The sequence below is a fragment of the Phyllosticta capitalensis genome (genome assembly GCF_038381095.1).
Source record: "Phyllosticta capitalensis strain CBS 128856 chromosome Unknown BKA78scaffold_6, whole genome shotgun sequence".
NCBI lineage: Eukaryota > Fungi > Ascomycota > Dothideomycetes > Botryosphaeriales > Phyllostictaceae > Phyllosticta > Phyllosticta capitalensis.
In genome coordinates, this window is record NW_027117444.1 from 2,036,480 (window position 1) to 2,058,855 (window position 22,376).

The 22,376-nt window shown below is 54.7% G+C and overlaps 5 protein-coding genes across 5 annotated transcripts; 2 read left to right on the plus strand and 3 right to left on the minus strand.

Annotated features, from left to right (window-relative positions):
- Nucleotides 1-665: 665 nt before the first annotated feature.
- Nucleotides 666-2,745, minus strand: BKA78DRAFT_353881 (nucleotide-diphospho-sugar transferase; the record flags this gene model as incomplete). The annotated part of the gene is made up of 3 exons (XM_066891629.1): nt 666-1,704; nt 1,756-2,434; nt 2,487-2,745. The coding sequence occupies 3 exons, from the start codon at nt 2,743-2,745 to the stop codon at nt 666-668; spliced, it is 1,977 nt and encodes a 658-aa protein (XP_066743709.1).
- A 4,985-nt stretch (nt 2,746-7,730) lies between these two features.
- Nucleotides 7,731-8,360, minus strand: BKA78DRAFT_296690 (uncharacterized protein; the record flags this gene model as incomplete). The annotated part of the gene is made up of 1 exon (XM_066886651.1): nt 7,731-8,360. One exon carries the CDS (start codon nt 8,358-8,360, stop codon nt 7,731-7,733), a length of 630 nt encoding a protein of 209 aa, XP_066743710.1.
- A 1,777-nt stretch (nt 8,361-10,137) lies between these two features.
- BKA78DRAFT_252354 (MFS transporter) lies at nt 10,138-12,882 on the plus strand (the record flags this gene model as incomplete). Its single annotated transcript, XM_066884726.1, has 12 exons — nt 10,138-10,526; nt 10,673-10,817; nt 10,895-11,121; nt 11,425-11,710; nt 11,772-12,072; nt 12,138-12,163; nt 12,216-12,228; nt 12,297-12,330; nt 12,394-12,439; nt 12,494-12,590; nt 12,681-12,738; nt 12,816-12,882. 12 exons carry the CDS (start codon nt 10,138-10,140, stop codon nt 12,880-12,882), a joined length of 1,689 nt encoding a protein of 562 aa, XP_066743711.1.
- Nucleotides 12,883-14,934: 2,052 nt separating this feature from the next.
- BKA78DRAFT_353883 (uncharacterized protein) lies at nt 14,935-17,225 on the plus strand (the record flags this gene model as incomplete). The annotated part of the gene is made up of 3 exons (XM_066891630.1): nt 14,935-15,172; nt 15,269-17,157; nt 17,205-17,225. 3 exons carry the CDS (start codon nt 14,935-14,937, stop codon nt 17,223-17,225), a joined length of 2,148 nt encoding a protein of 715 aa, XP_066743712.1.
- A 2,185-nt stretch (nt 17,226-19,410) lies between these two features.
- BKA78DRAFT_252442 (uncharacterized protein) lies at nt 19,411-21,487 on the minus strand (the record flags this gene model as incomplete). Its single annotated transcript, XM_066884737.1, has 3 exons — nt 19,411-19,766; nt 19,983-20,154; nt 21,371-21,487. The coding sequence occupies 3 exons, from the start codon at nt 21,485-21,487 to the stop codon at nt 19,411-19,413; spliced, it is 645 nt and encodes a 214-aa protein (XP_066743713.1).
- Between the last annotated feature and the right edge of the window lie 889 nt (nt 21,488-22,376).

Below are 22,376 nucleotides of genomic sequence, written 5' to 3' on the forward strand. Positions count from 1 at the left end.
CAAGATCCAGCACTGGACGGAAATCTCTTTCCACACATCTTGTCTCTCGCATCAAGTGCGTGCCTTGTTGCTCCACAATGGTGTCCGGGAATTTGCTTCCCCACAGTCCAACCCCACGCATGCACCCTTCGATCACTCCGGCCTGCCATTCCCCACATCATGTCCCTGCCCCCTCCGCGTCCCCGGATTATCAATCCCTGCTTGCATGATGCGACCTCGCGTCTAGATTGCCTCAAACGCAAATCCAGGTTTGTCTGGATTCTAAACAAGATGCGGCTGGCAGGAGGCGCAAGAAGTCGCAACCTTCAGGTAGAGTCCGAGGACTCTTCCCAACACGCTGATCCAATTTACCGCACTCCCTCCTATTCTCAAGAGCCAATCACGCATGCCATTCGTCATAGGAGTTGGTACGATAGATTGATGTAGTTGTAGTAGCTATTAGAGGTAAGAAGAGCCCATGACCAAAAAGAAGTAAAACGATCCAACCGTAGTAGAGAGAACAAAAGAGGACAATGGCGTAAAACATGTCAAACCAAGGAAGAAGCCTCAAAGGGAATGAGGCGCGTGTCCATCTCCCATGTCGCGTTTTGCCTCCTGCAATGTCGTCTTCGTCTTCACCGCATGCCTTTGCCTTTACTGTCAACCGCCACAACAATTACCGTCGTCTAACTAGGCGAGAATCCTAGATTATCCCCAACAGACGTAAAGTCGACTTTCCAATCGACGAAGAACAGACTCCCCAAAAAGACGGCCGTTGTGTACACGGTAATAACGCCCCACAACGCCTCATACCAAATGGAGCCGCGGCCCCACTTCTGGCGCTTGCGTTCCTCTTTGGGATGGGCGACGCCCGTTTTGGGGTCGCGGTCGAGCAGCTCCTCGCGGTCGGGGACCGTCGGCGGCGAGATGGCGTACATGAGCGGCACCATAAAGGCCGTCAGCGTAACCACCCACAGCATGGGTGGGAAGAAGGCGTGCGTCAGCAGGTAGATGAGCGCGTGGTGCCAGTTGTCGCCGTTGCGCGTGAAGGCGCGCGATGTGCTGACGCCCACGGCCGCGAGCAGGAACGCAACGTATAGGAGGTGGATCCACGCGTGTGAGTCGATGACGATGACTTTGAGCCTTCGCCACATGGGCGCCCGGCGCAGCGCGTCGCGCTCGTTCAGCTCGTCTTTGATGCTGCCGGTCGATGAGAACGCCATCGGCTTCCCGCCCAGCCATTTGGGTAAGATGAAGCTGCGGAACACGGTGATTGCGTGGTACGGCGCCATCCACATCATGGCCGCCGAGTCACGCTGCGCAAGTCGGTACCCGGATGGCAGAAAGTAAATCCAGTCGTGGATGAGCGAGAACATGAGCGAGATGAAGGCCAATTGCGTCTGGCGCCGCAGCTCGGTTGGGTTGGTGTAAGCGACGAGCGTTCCCCCTGAAATTAGAACCACAGGAATGGTGAAGAGCGCAACGATTAGGAAGAGCTTGGAGAATGCGTCGACGCCGAACATGAGGCCTGAGAGTCGCTGGAGGAGCGTCATCTTTTTGACCAGGGGACCGTACAGACAGAAACGCTGTTTTATAGCGCTCTGCAGCGTCCCGAGTGTCCAGCGTGTGCGTTGTTTGAGGTGTCCAACGAAAGAGTCTGGCACTGTACCCCATTGAAGAGCTTCGTGGACATACGCAGTCTTGAAGCCTGCGCCGAGAAGAAGACTAGATTCTCATTAGTGATGAACGAGTCTGGCTTATGTGAGACAAGCAAACCTGGAGGTAAAGGTGTCTTCGGCGAGAGTTCCAGTTGGCCAACCGCCAATAGATTCGAGAGCGGATCGACGAATAATGTAGCCCGAGCCTGTGCACCAGGCAACGCCGCAAGTGTCTTTTGTAACCTCCATGACATGGATAAAGGCGTCAAGAGACTGCACTAGGGGGTCGCTGGACGGGACGTTGTAAAACATCTGCGGCGGGCAAGCCAGAGCCATATCAGGATCGAGGAGAAGATGTCCGATCAGAGCGCGGAGCCATTCCGGCTCAGGTATCATATCAGCGTCAAGAGCGGCAATGAATTCACCAGCACCACCTGGTAAGGTGGTGACGAATTCCGTCCCGGCGATAAGATTGCCAGCTTTTGCGTGGTGTGGGACCCCAGGAGTCTTGACCCTCGCAAAGTAATGAACATTCGGATAGTCCATGCCCATTTCTGTGATGGCCTTTTTCAATTCCTGATCGCCCCCGTCGTCAAGAATAACGACGCGAAAGCGCTCCCTGGGGTAATCGACGTTGCATGCCGCGCGAACAGTGTCCAGAACGACATCAACGTCTTCTTTGCAAGTTGTGATCATAACGTCGATGGTCGGCGCAGCCTCTCCATACAGGCGAAGCTTTTGTCGCTTTCGGTTCTTGAAGGAAAGGAGCGAGTAAATGTGGTGAAACATCCCCGGCACTGCAAAATGATCAGTTCGCTGCATCCCCTCAAGCGGGTGGAGAATCCATACCAACAACCATGATTTCTGCGGCAATGAAAAACCATGCCATGACGTAGACTCTCCCAAACTTTTGTTGAGCTTCAAGAGTGTATGCAAATCGGAACAAAAAGTAGAGAAAGTATGTCGCGATTGCGGCGATTGTGAAGAGTGGGCAAGTCTTGTGTAGGACGAATTTCCACCTGGGCAACATGTCGACATCATCCTTGACGTGGACCCTCTCGATCGTGTACGCAGTCTCGGGCAGTTTGAAGTCGAAAGTGCTTGCCATGGAAAGCGCAGAGGCCCGGTTGCCAGGTTTGCTGCACAGAGGAACCTACAAACTGGTCAGATGATTGTGATCCTTTGCCAGCCAGATCTGGAGAGAATTGGCGCATTACCTCGGAGTAGGGACTGGAGACGGAGCATTGTGTAGATCCATCTGACAGAGGTGTGGACGGGGCTACGTATGAACCGCGATGCGAATGCCCGCCAGCGGATGGTCTGGGATGCTCCGGTAGATAGAATTGGGAAACGAGCGAGGAAAGAGAGTACTGAGAGTGTCGCCGGCTGTCATCCTCGCAGGCAGTGATTCCATCGAGGTTGTCCTGACTGGAGGTGTAGAGCGCAGGATCGGACTCGGTAGGACTCAATGGTCGATAAATTACTCCACCGGATTCAGTAGGAGAGGGGACGAGAAAGACTCGAGAGCTCCTTTTGCTAGAAGGTTCTCCGCGAGAGTCCCCCATTGTACCGGTGGTCCAGTCCAGCAAAGCCGTTGTCCAGCAAGAGATTTTGCTGTATAAGGTGAGGGAGAAAGGAAATCACTCCGAGGAGCAGCGAGGTACGTTTACCATTTAGTTGTAATCGTGACGGGCCAGAATTGCAGTTTCACATACAACAAAGCCAGAGGAGAAGGGGGTTACCAGTTCATATAAGAGGGAAGGCACTAGCCGTGTCTCCTCCGCCTGGGGTACTCTGTAAAGGTAGGAGCGGCAACTTCGGACTGGCCCTGGATTCGGGCTTGCCATGCTGGCTTCAGCATGCCCGATGTTGAATACGGTCGACGCTTAGATCCCAACCTGTTGCAGATTGAGATTGACTAGAAGCGGCATGGGGTGCCACATGAACGAGTCCACGGGAGAAGAATAGGACGAATGCATCCGACTGACGCTGGAAGGTGATTACCTGGAGAATCGAACGAACCTTACGAACTTCGCAGCTTCCAACATTTCCAACTCACCTGTGTGGCCATGCCTGAAATTCTGGATCAAAAAGACCAGTACGTAGCACGCACATCACTTGACTACAGCATCCCAGCAGTGCGGCAGCAGGGGGCGCAGTGACGAAGGACAAGCCCTCAAGTGATTCAAGGAATGGTAATTGGTATCCTTGCTTGATGAGAGGCGAGTGGTCGAGAGAATGCGGCCGCAGGAAAACGTACAGGCCATTTCCTGCGTGACCCTTCAGTTACGAGACAGAAGTGGACTAGCTGAGGTTTCAAAATTCTTTCGTCTCGGCAGACTGTCTTTAGTCCAGGAGGAGATCTAAGCCTCTGGACATCTTTTGGAGATGGGCAGTAGCGCTCCCATAATCAAGGTCCACAAGATGCTGTCTTTTTCCCGTCTTTGGAGTTGTCCATGACAATACGGTCAGGCTTGGTGATTAGCACTCAGAGGTCTAAGTCCGAACAGGCTGGTGACTACAGAGCAGCCGGTGTTGTAGACATTGCGACGACACGAAGGATTGGTTGGGGTTGGTCGTTGGAGGTTGGTGTTCGCTAGCAGGGGTGTCGCTTCCAGCAGAAGCATATGGGTCGGGCCAGCACGCGACCCGGATCTAGTCGCCGATCTGGGAAGAATATCTTGGCAAGTGCTTGGTCAAAGTCTGGGGTCGAGGACAGAACAATCCGGAGGCAGCTGATGCTGCCAACGAAGACTGGGGGGAGGCGCAGTCGCGTCGGCTGGAAGGCCTGAGCAGCTGGAGCTGCCAACGAAGAGAGGGCGCGCGTTTGAGCCAAGGGTGTGGGTGGCGACGCGACCACGTATCTCTCCAAGATGCCCAAGCGGTCGTCAGTGGTGTTGTTTCATGGTCGGCTTGGAGCCTCAAAAGCTTGGGTTCGGGGGGAAGGAGAGACGGTTGGCGGGCGGCTGCATACCCGGGGCCGGTTAGCCTCGCTTCGCTCCCGACTCCAGCCCATCCACCATTCTTCCTTGACCTCTCCTCTTCTCTGTACACCCAGTCTCCGGCCCATCAATCTTTCATAGCTCCTACCCGCGACCATGCCAGCGAACTTTACTACCGACAAGCATTCCCGGTCTTTCACCTTTTTCGCTTTGTCTTTTCACCAACTTGGCACGCTTGCCTCCTTCCCATGCAGCATCGTCTTGGCTACGACTTCGTCAGATGCTACTATCCATCTTTGCGACCCTTTGCCCTGAAATTACTGATGCTCCCCTGAACAAGAAGTAGTTTCTCGAATGGGTTTGTCTTTTCAGACCCTGGTGGCTCAGTGCGATTTCTCGCGACAATACCCACCTGAACCAAGGTACTACATCTGGCCAGGTTCTGTTCGGCAATCTGAGCCCTAGGCTTGGAAAATGTTGGTTCCTATTTGTTTGACAAGAGTCACGCGTGGACTCCCACTGTCAGAAGCCGTTGTGACTGCGAAGTTTCTACGACCCAAGGTTTTTGCAACAGCCTTTGAGACGAGCGATAACCTCTAACATAGTTGCCATTCAACAGAAGATGACTTCAAGCTGCGGAGGTAAATGACTCACCATTTCACACTCAACTATCCGACTCAATATGAGTAGCTTGCGTGCTTGGTCTTTGCCGCCTCCGTCCGTCAAGTACACACCTTTTCGCAAATGCGGAGCCGAAAGAATTCCAAACGCCCACCCGTTTCTCGCAGTCTGAGCTCTTGGAATTCTTGGAGTGGATGTTTCGTTTCTCTGAAATCTATTTGTGGTGAAACGACTGCCCCGTTCGGACGCAGGAGACATCTGGCACCGTCGTTTCATTCACGAGAAATTTTTCAAAAGCCTCCGGTCCCCCGACCCATATTCGGAGATCAAAGCAATAATTTGCGTATAGCAAAAGGCATCGGAGATCTGAAGACGGAGAACATCGCATGACGTGACGCGTAAGCGCTGTCGAGACAAGCTGCGTTTTGCCCACCGGTCCGAGTTGACGCGCTTAACAGTGATTCGAGCCACGGCATCACAACGTACGTTTACTTGCAGCAACAGAAGCGACGAATCGTTGACGACTAAATTTTCAGAACGCTTGGATTCGCCGCAGCCTTTGGCGCGAGCGTGATCTCAGGACCTGCGCTTCCGTGCCTTTGGAAATGGACCACCAATCCTTGCTAGTATCATGTGCCCAACGACTATCGCTTCCCTGGGCGACACCATGGATATCCAAGTCTTCAAGTCACTAGGACTCGGCCAAGTGGTCCGACTACCACCCCAAAACGACGACTCCACAGGAGAAACCCAGAGCCCAAGCTTCCGCAGCTGCGTGCCTCTCTAACTTGCCGGCGCTTACAAGAATAGAGTTCGTCGACGGGCATCCCCATCTCACGTATCTGGATCGATTGCCTCGAAGAGCTTCCGCCTCCGCCGAAAACAGCATGGTCTCCTTTTCATCAATTGATGCTTTGCTTAAGTACACACGCTTCGATGGAGATCAACGACAGTCGCAATGATGCACCACCTTTTGGACGATTTCAGACTTTTTCCTCATCGTGACGGTGAGTCCAAGAGCTACAAAAGTGCCTTGATTTCCTATGGCAAACACACTTTCAACGCTCACAGAACCTGGGCGTCACCATTTGATGCTCGGACGACAAATTCTCCTACTCCCCATATCAGTCGAGCCACACGAGTCATGAGTTGAAAGACTGGTATTCTATCAAGAATATCTCGTCCAACAGCAAAGCGGCATCTGAAAAGCATTCGATTTTCTTTTTTGCACGATACCCGCTATCACAGACCTAGCGATCAGTCTTTTCTGCTCCTGTCACCTCTCATCTCTGACCGCAAACGAGATCAGACAGATCAAATTGCGCTCACCAACCTACATTCAGCCTTATCTTTGCCATCATCGCCAAAGACAATAACATGAGACAAATCTGCGAGGATGGAGAGAAGAATTCGGGCCAGTAACCCGATCAATCGTCCATGAAGTCGCGCACGACCGGCCGCTTTACAAGAAGAAAGCGGGTCTTTTAGGAATATGCATGCTAGGACTGTCCGTCTGTCTCATTTCAGAAGAATTGTCCAGCAATCGCGTAATTTTCACAAGTGATCGCGTACCTCAGCATTCGATTGCTACCAACTGAAATGCCTCTGGACGGTGGATGTTTCTTGAACGCTTTATGTTTCCCCACAGTGTAGCAGGCCCAAATGAACTTATGAGATTTAATGCAACGAGATAGCCATGGAAGATGACTTCAAAGCAGCGCGTGTTCCATTCCGTTGGCAAGCAGAAGCAGGGTGAAAGGGGAGAAGATTAGAGCAGGAGAGGCACCAATCGACGCGAATGCTAAAAGTGTGAACCAAGTGGCGAAGATGACAGACGACGGGTTGACCACGGCTCCGCGTGTATGAGAGCGCCGAAGATCGAGTCAACTTCCTTCTGCTTGAATGCTGATTGCTTCCCCAAGCAGCAGAGTCCATCGACCCTATGGTTGCCACCCTCTCGTGGGATCGATTCAACTCGACGCAACTCGACTGATTCGCAACGACGTCAGATGAGATACATCAGATGAGACATGGGGCGATGCGACTCGACTCGACTCGATTCAACTCAGGGGTACGTGGGCAGGTAGGCAGGCAGGTTGATCAGATCATGGCGCGTTCGCTGATTCGATGGCTGCTGGGGAGACGGCGAGGCCGATGTTCGGCGTGGTTGCCTGCCCAGTCCGCTACTGCGTATGTCACTACCTTGTGTGCGCACGCGTCTACGTGACCTTGCGTATGTAATGTACCTACACACCTGACAGCTGTAAAGATTGACGCAAGTTGGGAAGATCGCCATGGACGGCCAGTCTACCTGTCTGTCTATTCTGACGTCTGGGCGCCTACCCGGATGGTTGATTGTGCGGACGAATGGAAGGAATGAGGAAGGATTCAGTCAGTGAGCAGTTGATTGAGCAAACGCTGATCTGATCTCAACACGACTGGGCTTGCTTGCTGGCTTCCTGGGCTGAGCGAGTGCCAGTCGGCCTTGCTGCCTTGCCGCCAGCCACCGCAACGGCTGCGGCGCGGGCGTCTACAGCGTGACCTGTACGTAGCGACGGGCGAGGTGACCTGGTGCGTTCCTGGGCGAGTTTCTGGCTGGCTGGCGCAATCTGTGCAGGCGGAGGAGGCGGCGGAGGATCAGTGGATAAAACGGGCGCGCCGTTGAGGCGGGTATGCAGGAGGGTGGGTGGTCAGATAGAATCCAAGCCCCATGTAGGGCCTCCTCGAGGACTTCGTCCTTGTCATGACGGCGGACGGCAGTGCGCCTAGTCGCAGCAGCAAGTAAGCGCGGCGCGGCGTCAGGAGTGCAAGTGAGAAAAATATCATTTTGTTGGTGGTTGAGGTCGGCGACAGTGACGAATTGGGCGGCGCTCTTTCGTATCAGCACTTGAGATCTGCCGCTGCTCTCTGGGCTGTCATTGCATGGCATGACATAGCATGGCATGGTAGGGCAGGGCAACATGGGCGTGGCGGCGGAAGTGCGCGCGTTGCGACTAGTTAGTTGCGGTAGAGGCTGTTGTGGTGGTGGTGTGTAAGGCCTGTTATGTAGGTATATGCAATGCGGTCGCAGCGGAGGGATCGTCGCCGCCTTGTAGTGGGCGTGCGTACGTACATGTTGACTGAACACGTGCGTCCGCCCGTGGGATTGAATGGGAGACATGTCGTTTTTTTGGTCTGATTAGTTTTGGGGGGCAAACGGCGAGTCGACGTAGATAGTCCCAAGAAACAGACGACGGACGCGCGCGCACATCAAATTGGAGGTCGTCTGCTTCGGCTCCAAGCTACCGGGTCCCGCGCGCCTTCGTATCCTGCACCGTTGTTAGGCCGTTGCAATGGGGCTGAACCTTTTACTGCACCGCTTTCTGCTTTTGGCAAGACATGCAACTGTGGCCGACGGGTATGCCGCTCGTATGGAGAGCCGCACGTTTGGAGGCGAAGATGATCAACAGCGCCTGCGGGGGAAGGGAAACACCAAACACGAACGCTGTGCTGTAGGATATCAGCGCCTACTGCCGCCATCTTAAGCGCCTCACAGATCCTCCAACGTTGTCTTGGATCGCGTTTTTGATTAATCAAGCCGTTTGCCGAAGAGCGGTATACTATTCAGGTCCGTCGCATACGATTGTCTCTGAGCTCGGGTGTGCCTCTTTTCCTTATCTTGGCCGACATGATGGAGCAACCAACGTGGTGTGGGCCTGGCATATGTCGTAGCACGCTTTGTACACCCCTTTACTCTGGGTCCCTCGCAACGTGCATCCTCTTTGAATTTGACGACATACGACGCAAGTGCAGTTGCCAACATGTTCCTTTGTTGGAGAAGCGGGGGGGCATGCAAGGGTCCAATAATTCCGAAACGCGCAGGCGACGCTGCTGAAGATATTCAGACTGCGCAGGGACGGCTTGACAGGTGTTCGACGAAGCTCACCGCGTGTTTCGAAACGAGATGGCTACCGACGCAATGGTAGACACGGGTTGCCCGGCAAACGTCTCGAAGCGGACTCGCCGACGTCAATATTTGCCAGGGACGTCAGGGGCGATGCGTTCACCGCCAGATATAAGCTTTCAATAATGGCGAATGGAGACGCGTCAACATGGGTGTGCTATTGACGTGCCAGCGCGACGGGTCGAGAGGAGTGGTTCAACGGTTCGACTGGGAGTCCGAGTCTTGGTTGATCTTTTTACATCTTTTTACGTCGCGTTGACGACGCCCGGTGCCGAACGGCGGCAAAGGGCTTGCAAAAAAAAGGGCCTCATCCGCTGTGTCCAAGCTCCTGTGTCAACGTCAGCCCTTTGCCGCTACGCCGTTGTCCTCGCCGCTGATGCCGTTGTCTTTGCGACGGTTTGAAAGAATGAAAGGACGCAGAGAAGACCGGACGTCAAAATTTGGTTGACATGACGTCGAAAGCGTTGGTGGCGACGGGGAGGTCCCTGGCGCGCTTGCCGAACCTTGACCCAAAAGCTTGTCCAAACTACACTCGCGACCAACGGCATTGGCGAAGCTTGAACGCGATGGTGGTTTCCAAGACGTTTGCAGAGCCTCATTGTTGCATCAGTCGTCTGAGTAATGTGTTTGCGGGTAAAAGGCAGATGGGCGACGGCAAAGGGCAAAGATTCCCCGCGTTGATCTGTGGAATGGAAGCCATCTGGACTCCTCGCCTCGTTCTGTGGGTCCAGTCGGTGATAAGAAGGAAATAAACACCGCGGCCGCTTTGTAAATCAATTGCAGGGCGAATGCCGCTCGCTCGGCCACTTTTTCCCGCGCGCTCGCCCTCACAGTCACGACATGTCTGCCCTCATACCGTGATGTTGTCGTTCCATTCTGCGCTTCAACAAGGCAGCTGCTCCCATCGCCGTTGATGGATCTTTGACTTCCTTCGCAACACCATTAACGCACATCACCCGTCAGCGCCAAGAAACCTTAAACCTTCTGCGTCATGATGTCACCAGACCCTTCGAGCAGTTCGAGTTCCGCCGCCAATACGCCAATCGATGACGAGAAGCATAGTGAGCGCGAACACAGCGATGCGACTTTTGCGCCCATCAAGCCTGAGGGCAGGGACGACCGCGCGAGCCTGCAGCCCGTCCAGTCGCACCGCTCCTATGCCGCGAGCGATGGATATACACACTGGGACGAAGAGGGCGCTGCCCCTGGAACGAGTACGAGCCGTAGTCGCGGAGACGCCATCGACCCGGAAAAGGAGTTTGAGGTCACTTGGGAGACGCTCCCTGACTCGGAGGCTTCGAGAAAAGTACAGAATCCGCGGACCATGAGCTTGGCCCGGCGATGGCTCATTGTCATCATTGTGTCGACCAGCTCGCTTTGCGTGTAAGTGCGCAATTGCTGTCATGTCTGCCAAGTCATGAGCGCAGTCAGAAGACCCAAAAATATTCCTCGAAATTCCAATAAACCCAAAAATTGCTGCAGTGGGTTGTTGAGTACGTGAGAGGAAGCTAACACCATGTTGCTTCTAGCGCAGCCACGTCCTCGCTATACACCAGCACTTACGAACAAATCGAGAAGAAGTTTCACTCGTCACGCGAGGTGGCTACACTAGGCCTGTCACTATTTGTAGCTGGGCTTGGTGTAGGGCCCATGATCCTCAGCCCCCTATCTGAAGTACGTACGACGACGCGGTCGTGCTGACCGCCGCACCTGCTTCCGGTCAAGACGTCTATTTGCTAACGACGCATCAGTTCTATGGCAGGAGAGCGGTCTACTTGGGCTCGTATACCTTCTTCTTAATATGGGTCATTCCTAGCGCTGTAGCCCCGAACATGGCTACTATATTGGTAGCGCGTTTTCTGGACGGCTTCTCTGGCTCGGCGTTTCTGAGCGTGGCTGGTGGCACCGTAGGCGATTGCTTTGCGAGGCACGAGCTGTCGGCGCCCATGATGATTTACACGGCCTCTCCATTCATTGGGTAAGCACTGTCCCTGGACCCCTACACGTTCCCCCATGATCTGCGAGGCTTGAGCATCAGAGTTGCGGCGCCAGCGGGGGCTGGACCACAAGGCCGGTCTTCTGGCACAACGCTTGCTCTACAAGGCCAAGCCCCCGTGGGTGCAGACGCTGTCGCGGTTGTAAGCTGCGTTGCGCAAATCCGTTGCGCCAAGGGGAGGAAGCATGTTTTGTCAGTGCTCGGTCAGCCTTCGCGCACATCGTCGACGGCCAAGGCTTGAGCAAGTTGCAGCTGAGAGAAGCGTTGCTAACACATGCGTAAAAGGCCTGAATTGGGACCACTGGTTGGAGGATTCATCAACCAGTACAGCAGCTTCCGGTGGACATTCTATGTCATGTTGATATGGATCGGGGTGCAGCTGTGCCTGATCACACTGTTTGTGCCCGAAACCTATCACCCTGCGCTGCTTCGCCGCAAGGCTCGTAAACTCCGGCAGGAGACGGGCAATGACGCTTGGATCGCACCGATTGAGCGAATGGACAAGTCAATTGCGAAGACGGTGCTCTGGTCTTGCATCAGACCCTTCCAACTCCTTATCTTCGAACCAATGGTGGGGAAAAGCCACTTTCTGCGCTCGCTTAGACGTCCAGGCTGACTGATGCCATTCGCAGTGTCTGAACTTGTGCATTCTGTCCGCGATCCTGCTAGGCATCCTGTATCTCTTTTTCGGAGCATTCCCCCTGGTCTTTGAGAACAACCACGGCTTCACCCTGTCGCAGGTGGGCCTGGCTTTCATGGGTCTGTTTGTCGGCATGATCTTGGGAATTTTGAGCGATCCCTTCTGGCGAAGGAACTACGCGCGGCTCGTGCGTCAACGAGAGGAGCAAGGGGGTGAGCCAGGTGGATCGGAGCCAGAGTTTCGTTTACCGCCGACAATTTTTGGAGCGATTGTGGTTCCCATTGCGCTCTTTGGTAGGTGGAGATGACTTTTGAGTATTCCACCAGTAATTTTTGCTGACCTTGTTGCTCAACAATAGGCTTTGCCTGGACAACGTATTCCAGCGTAAGTCAATCGTCCAACTGGTGTGGCGCGTAGCTAACCTTTGTCCCTGCAGGTCCACTGGATAGGTACGTAATCGCGGAAGGAGCTCCTCCGTGCGTCTCGTATTCAGGGGAGAATGTACTGACTTTTGCAGTCCCAATAATCTTTTCCTCCTTTTTTGGCATCGGGTAAGGAGCGCGCTGTCAGCAGATTTTGTGAGGACGAACGACGTGGCTGACATTTCTTGGTAGCGTGATTTGGACATACTCTGGGATATTCACGTTCCTCGTCGATTGCGTGAGTCGATTGCCATGCTTGATTGTCAAATTTGGCCATGCTGACGCAGCGCAGTACCCATTGTATGCAGCCAGTGCATTGGCGGCAAATAGCTTCGCTCGGTCGAGCTTCGCCGCGGCATTCCCGCTGTTCGGAGTGCAAATGTACAACAGTAAGTGCGCGCTGAGACAAGCAGGATGATGTCGACAGGCCTCGGGGCGTCAAAAGAGCGGTAACTGACGTAAGCGCTTGACGTTTTCAGATCTGGGCTACCAGTGGGCAAGTTCGGTGCTTGCCTTTCTGGCCCTGGCAATGGCACCGTAAGACTCTCCGCATTATGCATATCCCCAGCGGTATGGTTAAGAACTCGGCTAACAAGTGTTGTGACCCCGGGCAGGTTTCCTTACTTTTTCTATCGGTACGGCAAGAAGCTCAGGGGCAACAGTCGCTTTGCGTCAGAGTAGACTGAATTGGGAAATCCCAAGAGGAGGTGAGATGCAGCGGTGTGGTGCTGGAGGGTTGGTTGCTGGTTGCTGGCAGATATGGTAGCGCGCTGCACTGCTCCCGTCCGCTGCTGCTGCTGCTTGCTGCTTGCATAGCCTGTGCATCCTGGCTCACGCGGCTATATATAGTGGGGGTCGCACAGCATGGTCCAGACGAGGCGAACGTGCGTACTCCAATACTGCCGCTTGACTTTCCATCTGATGCGTGTCCCACACAGTCAGTCTCGCCTCGACAGTGGTTCTGGTGGTGCTCGCCACGTGACACGACTTGTCAGCACGTTTTGCGAGGCGCATGAGGCCGTGGGGATACAGAGATCGTGTTGTTCGGTGCGACAGAGGCTCCGTCCTAGCGCAACGTGGACCGCGGACGGGCAAAGCGCCGTCTCTCCTTCTCTCGAATCCATTCGTGCATGGTTCAGAAACGTGGCCGCCGCCCGCCGCCTCATACTACCAACCGGAAATTTCGCACGATGCGGAGATTGCGTAAGAAGAGAATCGAGTAGATAGGCGACGGAAAGGTGACTTGCAGAAGGGTTGAGATTTCTGGGGGTGTTCCATGGGGAAAATGAGAGAAAGCATGGATGTCGGGTACGTACAGCGGACGGTCGACCAGAAGGATGAAAAGCAAAAAATGGAGGCTGCGATAGGCGGATGAACCCGCAGAAGCAAGGCAAGGGACAATACAGGGACTATGAGACAGGGAGGCATGTCGTTCGAGGGAGCAGTCTCAGATGGGCCATGGACGGCCACGAGTTTTGGTGTGATGTACGTCTTTGGCGAGCAAAGGTCGGTCAATCAATCCAGAATTGATGGAGACCAAGTGATGGTGGCTGGATGATCGTAGTTGGACATGGATGGTAGATCGTCGCGAGCACGAGGGTCGTGCATTAGATGACGAGTTCTCAATGGAGATCGTGAGAGGAAAAAACAATCATTGATATGATGGAGAGTTGGAAGATGGAGAGAAGTGAACGAGGTGGTTGGATGACGGGCGGGTGTATCCTTAGTCAGCCAATGATACAATACCATACACCCATTGGAGACGAGAAGGGTCTGGTACCACTCCACAGCAAAAGGAAGTCGTCGGCACGCGCGAATCTCTCTCACCCTACCGTCGCAACGACACAAACGACCGCAGTTCTCCTCCACCACGACCGGTTCCCCTGCTTCTCAGCAGACGTCGTCATCGTCAGGTCGTCCTCGATAGCGTAGCTTCTTCGCGAGCTCCCCGGTCCAGCTTCACCGCACTTCGCAGCAGCTGTGCTGCGGCACCGGAGACGCAGTTTTGCTCTCACACCTCGCAGCTGCGCCTGCTGCACACCCTCCCTCTCGTAAACAGGGTTTCTGGAGTCTCACGACAGCGTTGCCTGCATCGGCCATTTCCAAATCCCAAAGCCCCCCAGCCAGCCCGCGCTCCTGCGTGTACCTGCCGGGGCGCACCAAGCAGCCCATTCTCTCCGCCGCTTTCCTCCTGCACGTACGCTCCTCGTCGCCGCCATGCGCTCTGCCCAGTCGTGATCACAATCATGACCAGAAGACCCCCTCGATCTCTGCGTAGACCCCGGCCTTGTGCAACTTCAGAATTGCTTGATTCCTGCGTACCGGATTGACCGCATTCGTCGTCTCCATTGGACCAACGCCCGACGTGGCGATAGCCCTCCGTACCCGACCAGCTGGGAGCTCCTTCGTACACTGTAGACACTGCGCCGAACGGCAGAAGCGCCAGCTGAACGATTTGTCGCTGGGGGTGGTGGCACAGCAGCTCACTCTCGCGAGTGCTTAGGGCACGCGTGATCGAATATTCGAAACACCCAACTGGGAGGTCGCCAGCTGCGGGATCCGTGCAGATTGGTTGATCCAGAGTGTTGGGAGGGGCCGCCGAGGCAACATTGGCGGATACGCACAGCGTAAACGTGGGTCTACAGCAGCGGTAGCTCAGAACCAGACATCTGTGCCTTGAGGGGGGTGGGCTGCCGACTGGGCTGCCCAGTACCTTTCGCAGGAAGGGATATTATGGCGACCCCAGACGCCGAAGATGCATCTCCCTCGCCGGATTATAGCGGTGATCAGGACGGCAGCGAAATGGCCGACTCCAAGGAACAACGCGCCTCGAGCGATGCCTCGCCTTTACAGGCAAACTCCAATTCCTCTGCTACGAAGCCCGCTTCCAACGCCAAAGACCCTCTCAGACCTCGCCGCAAGAAGGCGCGCCGGGCTTGCTTTGCCTGTCAGAGGGCCCATCTTACCTGCGGTACGTTCTCGATCGGGTCGTGGGGGACCATCACTTTCTCCCAAACCCCTCTTCCGAGTTGTACATATTGTGGATTTGATAGCTAATTGTTTTCAGGCGACGAACGACCATGCCAGAGATGTATAAAGCGCGGTCTCCAAGATGCTTGCCACGATGGTGTTCGCAAAAAGGCAAAATACCTCCACGATGCCCCGCCTGAGGCTCTCATGCCTGGAGTGGGCGGCCACTACCCACACATCGCCAACAATGGCCAACATGCGGCCGCCGGACCCAATCCTGCTGCGAGTATGAACCAAGCGAACAATTACTACCCGCAGGCCCAGCAAGCCACCTACAACGTGTATCCCAACTCGAGCCAGGGGCAAATGTTGCCACCGATGCAGGACGTCAACTCGTACAATAACCAGCAATCTCCGATATCACCACAATACGGCCAAAATTCAAATCAACCAATGCCCTCTGTCCAAAATATGAGCGGCATGCCTCCAAACCAGCAAACGGCCCCTCAAGGCATGCAAAGCCTTGGAGAAATCGCATTCGACCCTAGTGATCCAGCACTGTTCAACTTCGACCTGGCCAGCCTCAATTTTGGGAACCATTATGGTGCTCTGGAGTTTGGAATGCTCGGGCACATGTCATCAGGTGCAGCAGAAACTCCGCCAGAGAGCATAAACAACCCCTTGAACCAGGCAGCAAGCATCTACAGTGGGCCTGTTAGCGCTTCCGCGTCAGCAGAGAACCTTCCACTTTCAGGAGGCTTTGGTTTCAATGAGGGTATGCCTCCGGCGGATTGGCAAAATGCACAGTCGAGACACGGTAGCGCTGCCCAGATCCAAACGCCAAATAATACTCCTGCATCCGTTACGCTGGACAATACGCTTGGTCGTGACGGAAGTGGCATGCCATTAGCTTACGCTGTCGGAACTGGGCCTGGAAGCATGACAAGTGCAAGCCCGAGTTCAGTTCATGACGGCATGTCTGGCTACGAACCATTGTCTCCCGCCTACTACAACAATCAGCAACAGCAACAACAAGAGCATCAACGAAAGCACAGTCAACAACTTTACAACCGTCAACAGCAACAAATACAAAGCCAACGCTCACAACCACAACAGCAGTCTCAACAGAACATTGCGAATCGAAAACGCCGACGAGATCCCAGCGAAATTTACGATTCGGTGACAAGCCCCTATCCATATGCTGAAGGCTTCCATGGACTAAGTGCTCTTCTCAAAGAGCGCTTCTCCATAGCCAAACGCTCAAGGATTCATCGAGCACTTTCCTCTATTCGACCCTCGTTTATCGCCTGTACCAGCACGCTCAACACGGACGACCTCATCTTTATGGAAAAGAGCTTCCAGCGGACGCTGTACCAGTATGAGGAGATTATCAACCTCATCTCTCTCCCAACCATCATCTGCCGCCGAACGGGTCAAGTCGCCGCAGTCTCTCAAGAGTTCAGCATGTTGACAGGCTGGCGAAAGGACGTGTTACTTGGACATGAGCCAAACTTGAATGTCAACACCGGCGGCACGAGCGGCAGCGCTATCAACTCAGGAGTCGCATCTGGAAACCGCACAGGGGCAGGGGTCAATACACCACGCGACATGGAAAAGCCGCAACCAGTCTACCTCGCCGAGCTCTTGAACGACAACTCAACATGCCAATTCTACGAGGACTTTGCCAAGCTCGCATTTGTGGCACCGCGGACTGCGGCTTTCAGGCACTGCAAGCTTGTACGGTATCGCACCAAGGACGACTTGTCAAGCCTCGAGGGAATGAACATCAAGTCGGAAGAAAGTCACAACAAGGAAAACTACGACGGCAACCAAGGAAACCGGTTCGTCAACGGAAACACCATTAAGCTTGAGAGCGCAGGCTCCGGACAGGGCAGACCCAAAGAAGACGATGGTTTGATCGATTGCATGTTTTGCTGGAGCGTTAAGCGCGATGTGTTTGAAGTGCCAATGCTGATTGTTCTCAATGTGAGTTCCCTTGGTTCCATTTTCATTACAACTAGCTCACAATCTAGTTCCTGCCGATACTGTACTAGTACATGGACTCTGGCGGTGCAGCGCCGGTGCCAACCTACTTTCAACGTCGATCCAAACGCACTCTCACCATCCTCGCTCCGACTTTACCCGAACGCCATCCATGCCCACAAGGAAAGCCAAGCAAGAGCTTCGGTTACCCCGCACTGCTACAGTCGGAGCTCACCGGAAACAAAACAAGCGCACGTTTTACGTTTTCATAGCCAGCATTCGAAACGAAACCGAGCTTGGAAACTCTGCTTGCGCGGCCGGCGCGGCTCTATGGCCGGGGTAGGTGACCACAGCTGTGCTCCAGTTCAAGCCTGCTTAGTGTGCGCTCCACAATGTTGTGGCCGCAAGCACCAGGGCGGCTTGGGCTGGCCCAGATGTCTCTCGCATCTGAATTGGGATCATCACGGGCGCTTCTGCTCCTCCCCGCTCCTCGCTGCAGACAGCCGACACCATGGTCATACGTCGCAGCAGGCTCGAGGCTGCTACGCTAGAGGCTTCTGTCGTGCCATCTAGCACAGGTCAAGTAATTTCGCCCACTTTTTCCACCAATCTTCCTCTTCGCCATTTGTCTTTGGGAGCAGGAGTTTTGTTTATAGGTGGGCGGTCCCAGTCCTACAGACATGGGTGGCAAAAGTCATTGTTCCTCTGTTCGTATCCGAGTCACGTCCTGGAGTTCAACGACAGCAGCACAGCACGCGCCGGGTTGGAGCATCCGGTCTGCCATTATCCAGCAGCATGAGGCCTTAGGGCTGCCCCCCGGCCCTTTCACAAAGCTTCTGTCGAGGAACCCTCGCGTATGCACCTTCCAAAAGTCACATGTCGAGATTGATGGACGAGGCGAAGCGAAGGCATCTCATCAGACCCAGCGCCCTGCTCCTGATGCTGCTGCTGCTGCTGTCGCTAGCCAGGCCCTTGGGGTTACATACATGGCGACACGATGCGATGTCATACGAGTTACACGAACGTCTGTTCTTTTTGCACCTGCCGCTGCCGCTGTCGCAAGCGCTGCTGCTGCTCTTCACCATATCCTCCACACGTCCCGTCTGTCTGGTTTCCAAAGTCATTCGACGTCGACGATGTTGTTTTCCTCTTTGCATACCCCCTCTCGTCCCGTCATGTCAGATCTGCTTTACAAACTGCATGTACCATAGGCGGGGTGTCTTCCCCTCGCCTTGTCGTTTCCCCGTTTCCCGTTTTGTTTTCCTTCGGCTTCTTGTTTCATGGGAAAGATGGAAGGGCACAGAGCAATCATGGGATCAATCCACCACCACCACCACCACCACCACCACACCAGCGATGGACTTAATGCGCCAACACTGATTGGCAAGAAAAGAACGAGGAACCAGTTTTTGCATCGAGCACGGTCGATTGAGACGACGGCAGTTTTTGCTGTTTGGTTGTCGGACGAGCCTGCTGTCAATACTTTTTCTGGCAGAGCAGAGCAGAGCGGAGCAAGCAAGCAAGTCAACACGCGAGCGAGCGAGCGGACGGAGCCGTCTCCTGTGCGTCTCATTGCGTCCAGCGCGAGCCCATGTATGGGCCCAGATCTTTCCTTGTCCACACGTACACGACCTAATGGGGAGGGCTACATAATTGCTTTTTTGTATCTTTTGTGCGAGCTTTGGCTTTTCCTTTGCTTTGCTTTTTTCCTTGTCTGCTTTTTTGATCTTCCCATCTGACAATATATCCCTGATAGCGCCTAGCTACATAGGCATAGGTAGTGTGGTATTTTTCCTGGCCTTGGCCTTCCTGGGCCAAAAAGAAATCAAAGAGTCTTTGGGAATTTGTTCGACGGCGAGTGCCGTCGTGGTCTGTGTTGCACGCGTGTTGACTTCGAGCTTCTATGCTCAAGTGACTGATGATGTGCCGATCGGCCATTCCTCTGGCTTTTGGGCCGTGCATGTGTCAAATTGACTTGAGTCGATGTATGGACGGATGGCTAGCATTCGCAGCGCGGTGTTTTGGCGACTAGATTTCATTGAATGACTTGGAACTGCTCGCTTGCTCCCAAACGCTCGACGACTAAAGGTCCTGCCTGCCTCGCCTCGTCCCTATAGCCAGATTCTTGCACGGGAATCCCGTCTCTGCTCCTTTCCAGATTGAAAGAGCCGGGAGGATGCCTTGTGCACAATTCTATATCCCATCTACGAAGAAACGAAGCCCGCTCATCTTCCCCCCTGTCTTCACCTTCTTCCCTCACTTGGCCACATCATCCTTGAGCACATTGCCATGCTCGTCCTTTGGGAAGTCAAACAAATACGGATCCTTCTTGAGAGCCGCATAGGCGGGGCGGGCCAAACTGCGATGCGCGACGTCAATGTCGGTGCGAATGTCGTCGATGAGGGCCTCCTTGGACACGTAGTCGTACTCTGGCCGGATGAAGCCCAACACCACCAGGTTGAGGTGCGAGCCGTAAAAGTCGCGCGGGAAGTCGTGCATGATGTGCACCTCGACGCTGCGGACCGTGTTCTTGTAGAAGGGGTTCCAGCCGATGCTCATGGCCATGGGGTAGACATGGTGGCCATCGTTTGGTGTGGAGGCAGCGCCGTTTGCTGCTGCTGATGATGATGATGTTGCTGCCTCTTGGCTGTCTGATGATGGTTTTGTTGCTGCTGCTGCTTGCTCGCTACCTGCCTCGCCGCCACTGCCGCCAAACAGCGCCGACCCCACGGCGCCGGCGACTTTGCCTCCTGCATTTTTGACGCGGTCTGCGAGCGTGGCGGCCGAGTTGTCCTTGTGCTGCTGCTGGGAGGCGGTCTGATCGCCACGGTCCGAGTGCGAAGGCGCAGCCGGCACGTTGTCTCCGCCCGTGCTGCTGCTGCTGTTGCTGCTGTCGTGGAAGTCCAGCCCCGCCCAGCCGTAGTAGACGCCAGACTCGAGATCTGAGTGACCGCCCACGCTGAGACCCTCAATGGGTATGTTCGCGGTGGGGATTCCGAGCTAGGGAGATCGACATGTCAGTCTAGTCCTGATGTGGGAGATTTGATGCTGTCGTTGTTGCTTTTTGGGATCGGAGTGTATATGCAATTTGTGGGGGTGTGTTTCAGATCTCGATAGGGCTAGAGTGCAATGTGACATGGGTTGGACATGTATAAGGAGAAAAGGAGAGAAATGAGAGACGGAAAAAATGGCGGAGATGAACGGAAACATCGTAAATGTGAAGACGGGGAACACAAAACACGAGGCAGCGACGGGTGACGACACTGGATGATGCTGTCGACAAGCACAAAAGTGGGCAAGACTGGGAAACTGGCAGCGCAGCACAAGGCTCGCTCTGGCAGCAGCACAGCAACATGGCCAGAGCGAGCACCGGTCACCGCGCACCCCTGGTCGTCCCAGTCGCGCGGGTCTTTTTTACCCATCCAAACGACAACAGCTGAAGAAGGAATCATGTGCGACCTCGAGCAAAGCACATGCCAATGCCTCTGTCTGATAGGAATCTCTCCACTAGCCAGACCCCCATCGTGGTGGTTGGCAAGACGGCGCAGGCAGCTGCTGCTCAGACCCGAAATAGTAGTCCATCATCCACTCCAGCTCCAGCCGGCTGGGAGCTTGTACGACTCGAGCGCCGGCGGCTCCGTGTGCCGCCATGGCTTCTGTCGCGCAAAGCCAGAATGATGAGACGACGAGCAGCAAAGAGTGCCAGCCCAGCCAGCCCAGCCCAGCCCATCTCTTGCACAGCAGCCGCTGCCGCCGCCGCTGCTCAGGCAGCCCCACGTGCCGCCGCATGTGGCCGCAGCGCTGGGGAACGGGAGGATGAAACGATAGTCTGGGATGGAGCGTGTGTTGTTTCTGGAAAAGAATCGAAAGGGGAAAAGAAAAGAAAGCAAAAATGGAAGGAAAAAAGGAGGCGGTATGCATGTCATGAGAGACCCATTTCTTGCCACGCCTTTTGCTTTCCTTGCAAGGCGGCGCTAATTGACCGCAGACGGGAGCGTGCAGGATGACAGCGTGGGAGAGGAGCAGTAGCAGCAGCAGCAGCAGCAGCATTGAAGCCGCAGAGAAATGGTTGCGCGAGGCAGGTCAGCCGCTGCTGGGCCCGCTCCTCCTGATACCAGCACAAGGGAAAAGAGGGGAGGGAGACGTGGGATTGGATGCTTGAAGAAGACGCGCGTAGGCAGGTGTGACAGTCTGCCCACGCGGCGTACGTACGTACCTCTTTGCTGCCCCGGCCGAAGCCTTTGATCACTTTGCCGCTGAGGTAGAGCGGGAACGGAGCCTCGGGAACGTCGGGTCCGGCGATGGGATCGCGAGGGCCAGATGGCGGTGGCATGGTGGAATTGATGAAGTCTCAATGTGTTTGAAGAATTTGGTCTCGTGGAATAGGGAGCAGGCAAGGAGAGGGGCGTTGATGGTGGAGCGGATGGCGAATGGATAATTGCTGAATAATGGTGTTGAATGACGGGGCGATGCCGGTGCGCTAGTGGCCCGTTCTGGAATAGTCCATGATCGCCAATCTCCAGCCTTCCATCATCGACCTCTCACCTCCTTCTTTCTCATCACTCTGCCTGCTCCCTTGCGTCTGACCGCATTGCGCCTCAACCTTGTCACAAGTCCTCATGATGGGCCTCATTGTCATCGTGTGCTAATGAGGCACCACGAGCTGGCGCACGTCGGGCTTCAATGTCAAGACTCTTGATGACAGAGTGGCTTTCAGTTTTGCATATTCCCAAGTCGTGCAAGCATCCACTCGAATATGCAATGCTACGCTCGCTCGCCGGACTGACCGCACGCCTACCATTGCCTCGTTGTTGGGAGTCATTTGCAGTTCCTGCGCCTCGATTTCATGTCTCTTGCAAGTCTCTCCACTGCCGTCGTCTAGCCATGCTGTGTTTGTTTCAGAGCCTTTCCATCATCACCACGCATTATCATTGAAGGGCGGTGGGGGCTCGTCACGCCTCGAAATTTGCCATTTACGCATTTTCCGTGGATGACTGCTCGATCATGAGGCAGGAGTCCTTACATATGTCAACTCTGGAGGCGCTGTTTGATTGCAGCGTCGTGGAGGCCTGGATCCGCGTCCAAGGTGCCACTTGGTGGCTTGCGAATCGTAGATCTGGGCTGCTGGCAACTGAGATGAGACCCAACGTCGGCGGCCGACGGCGGACAGGAAAAACAAAAACACGTCCAGGTGCGACTATGGCTTCTGTCGTAGCGTGGAT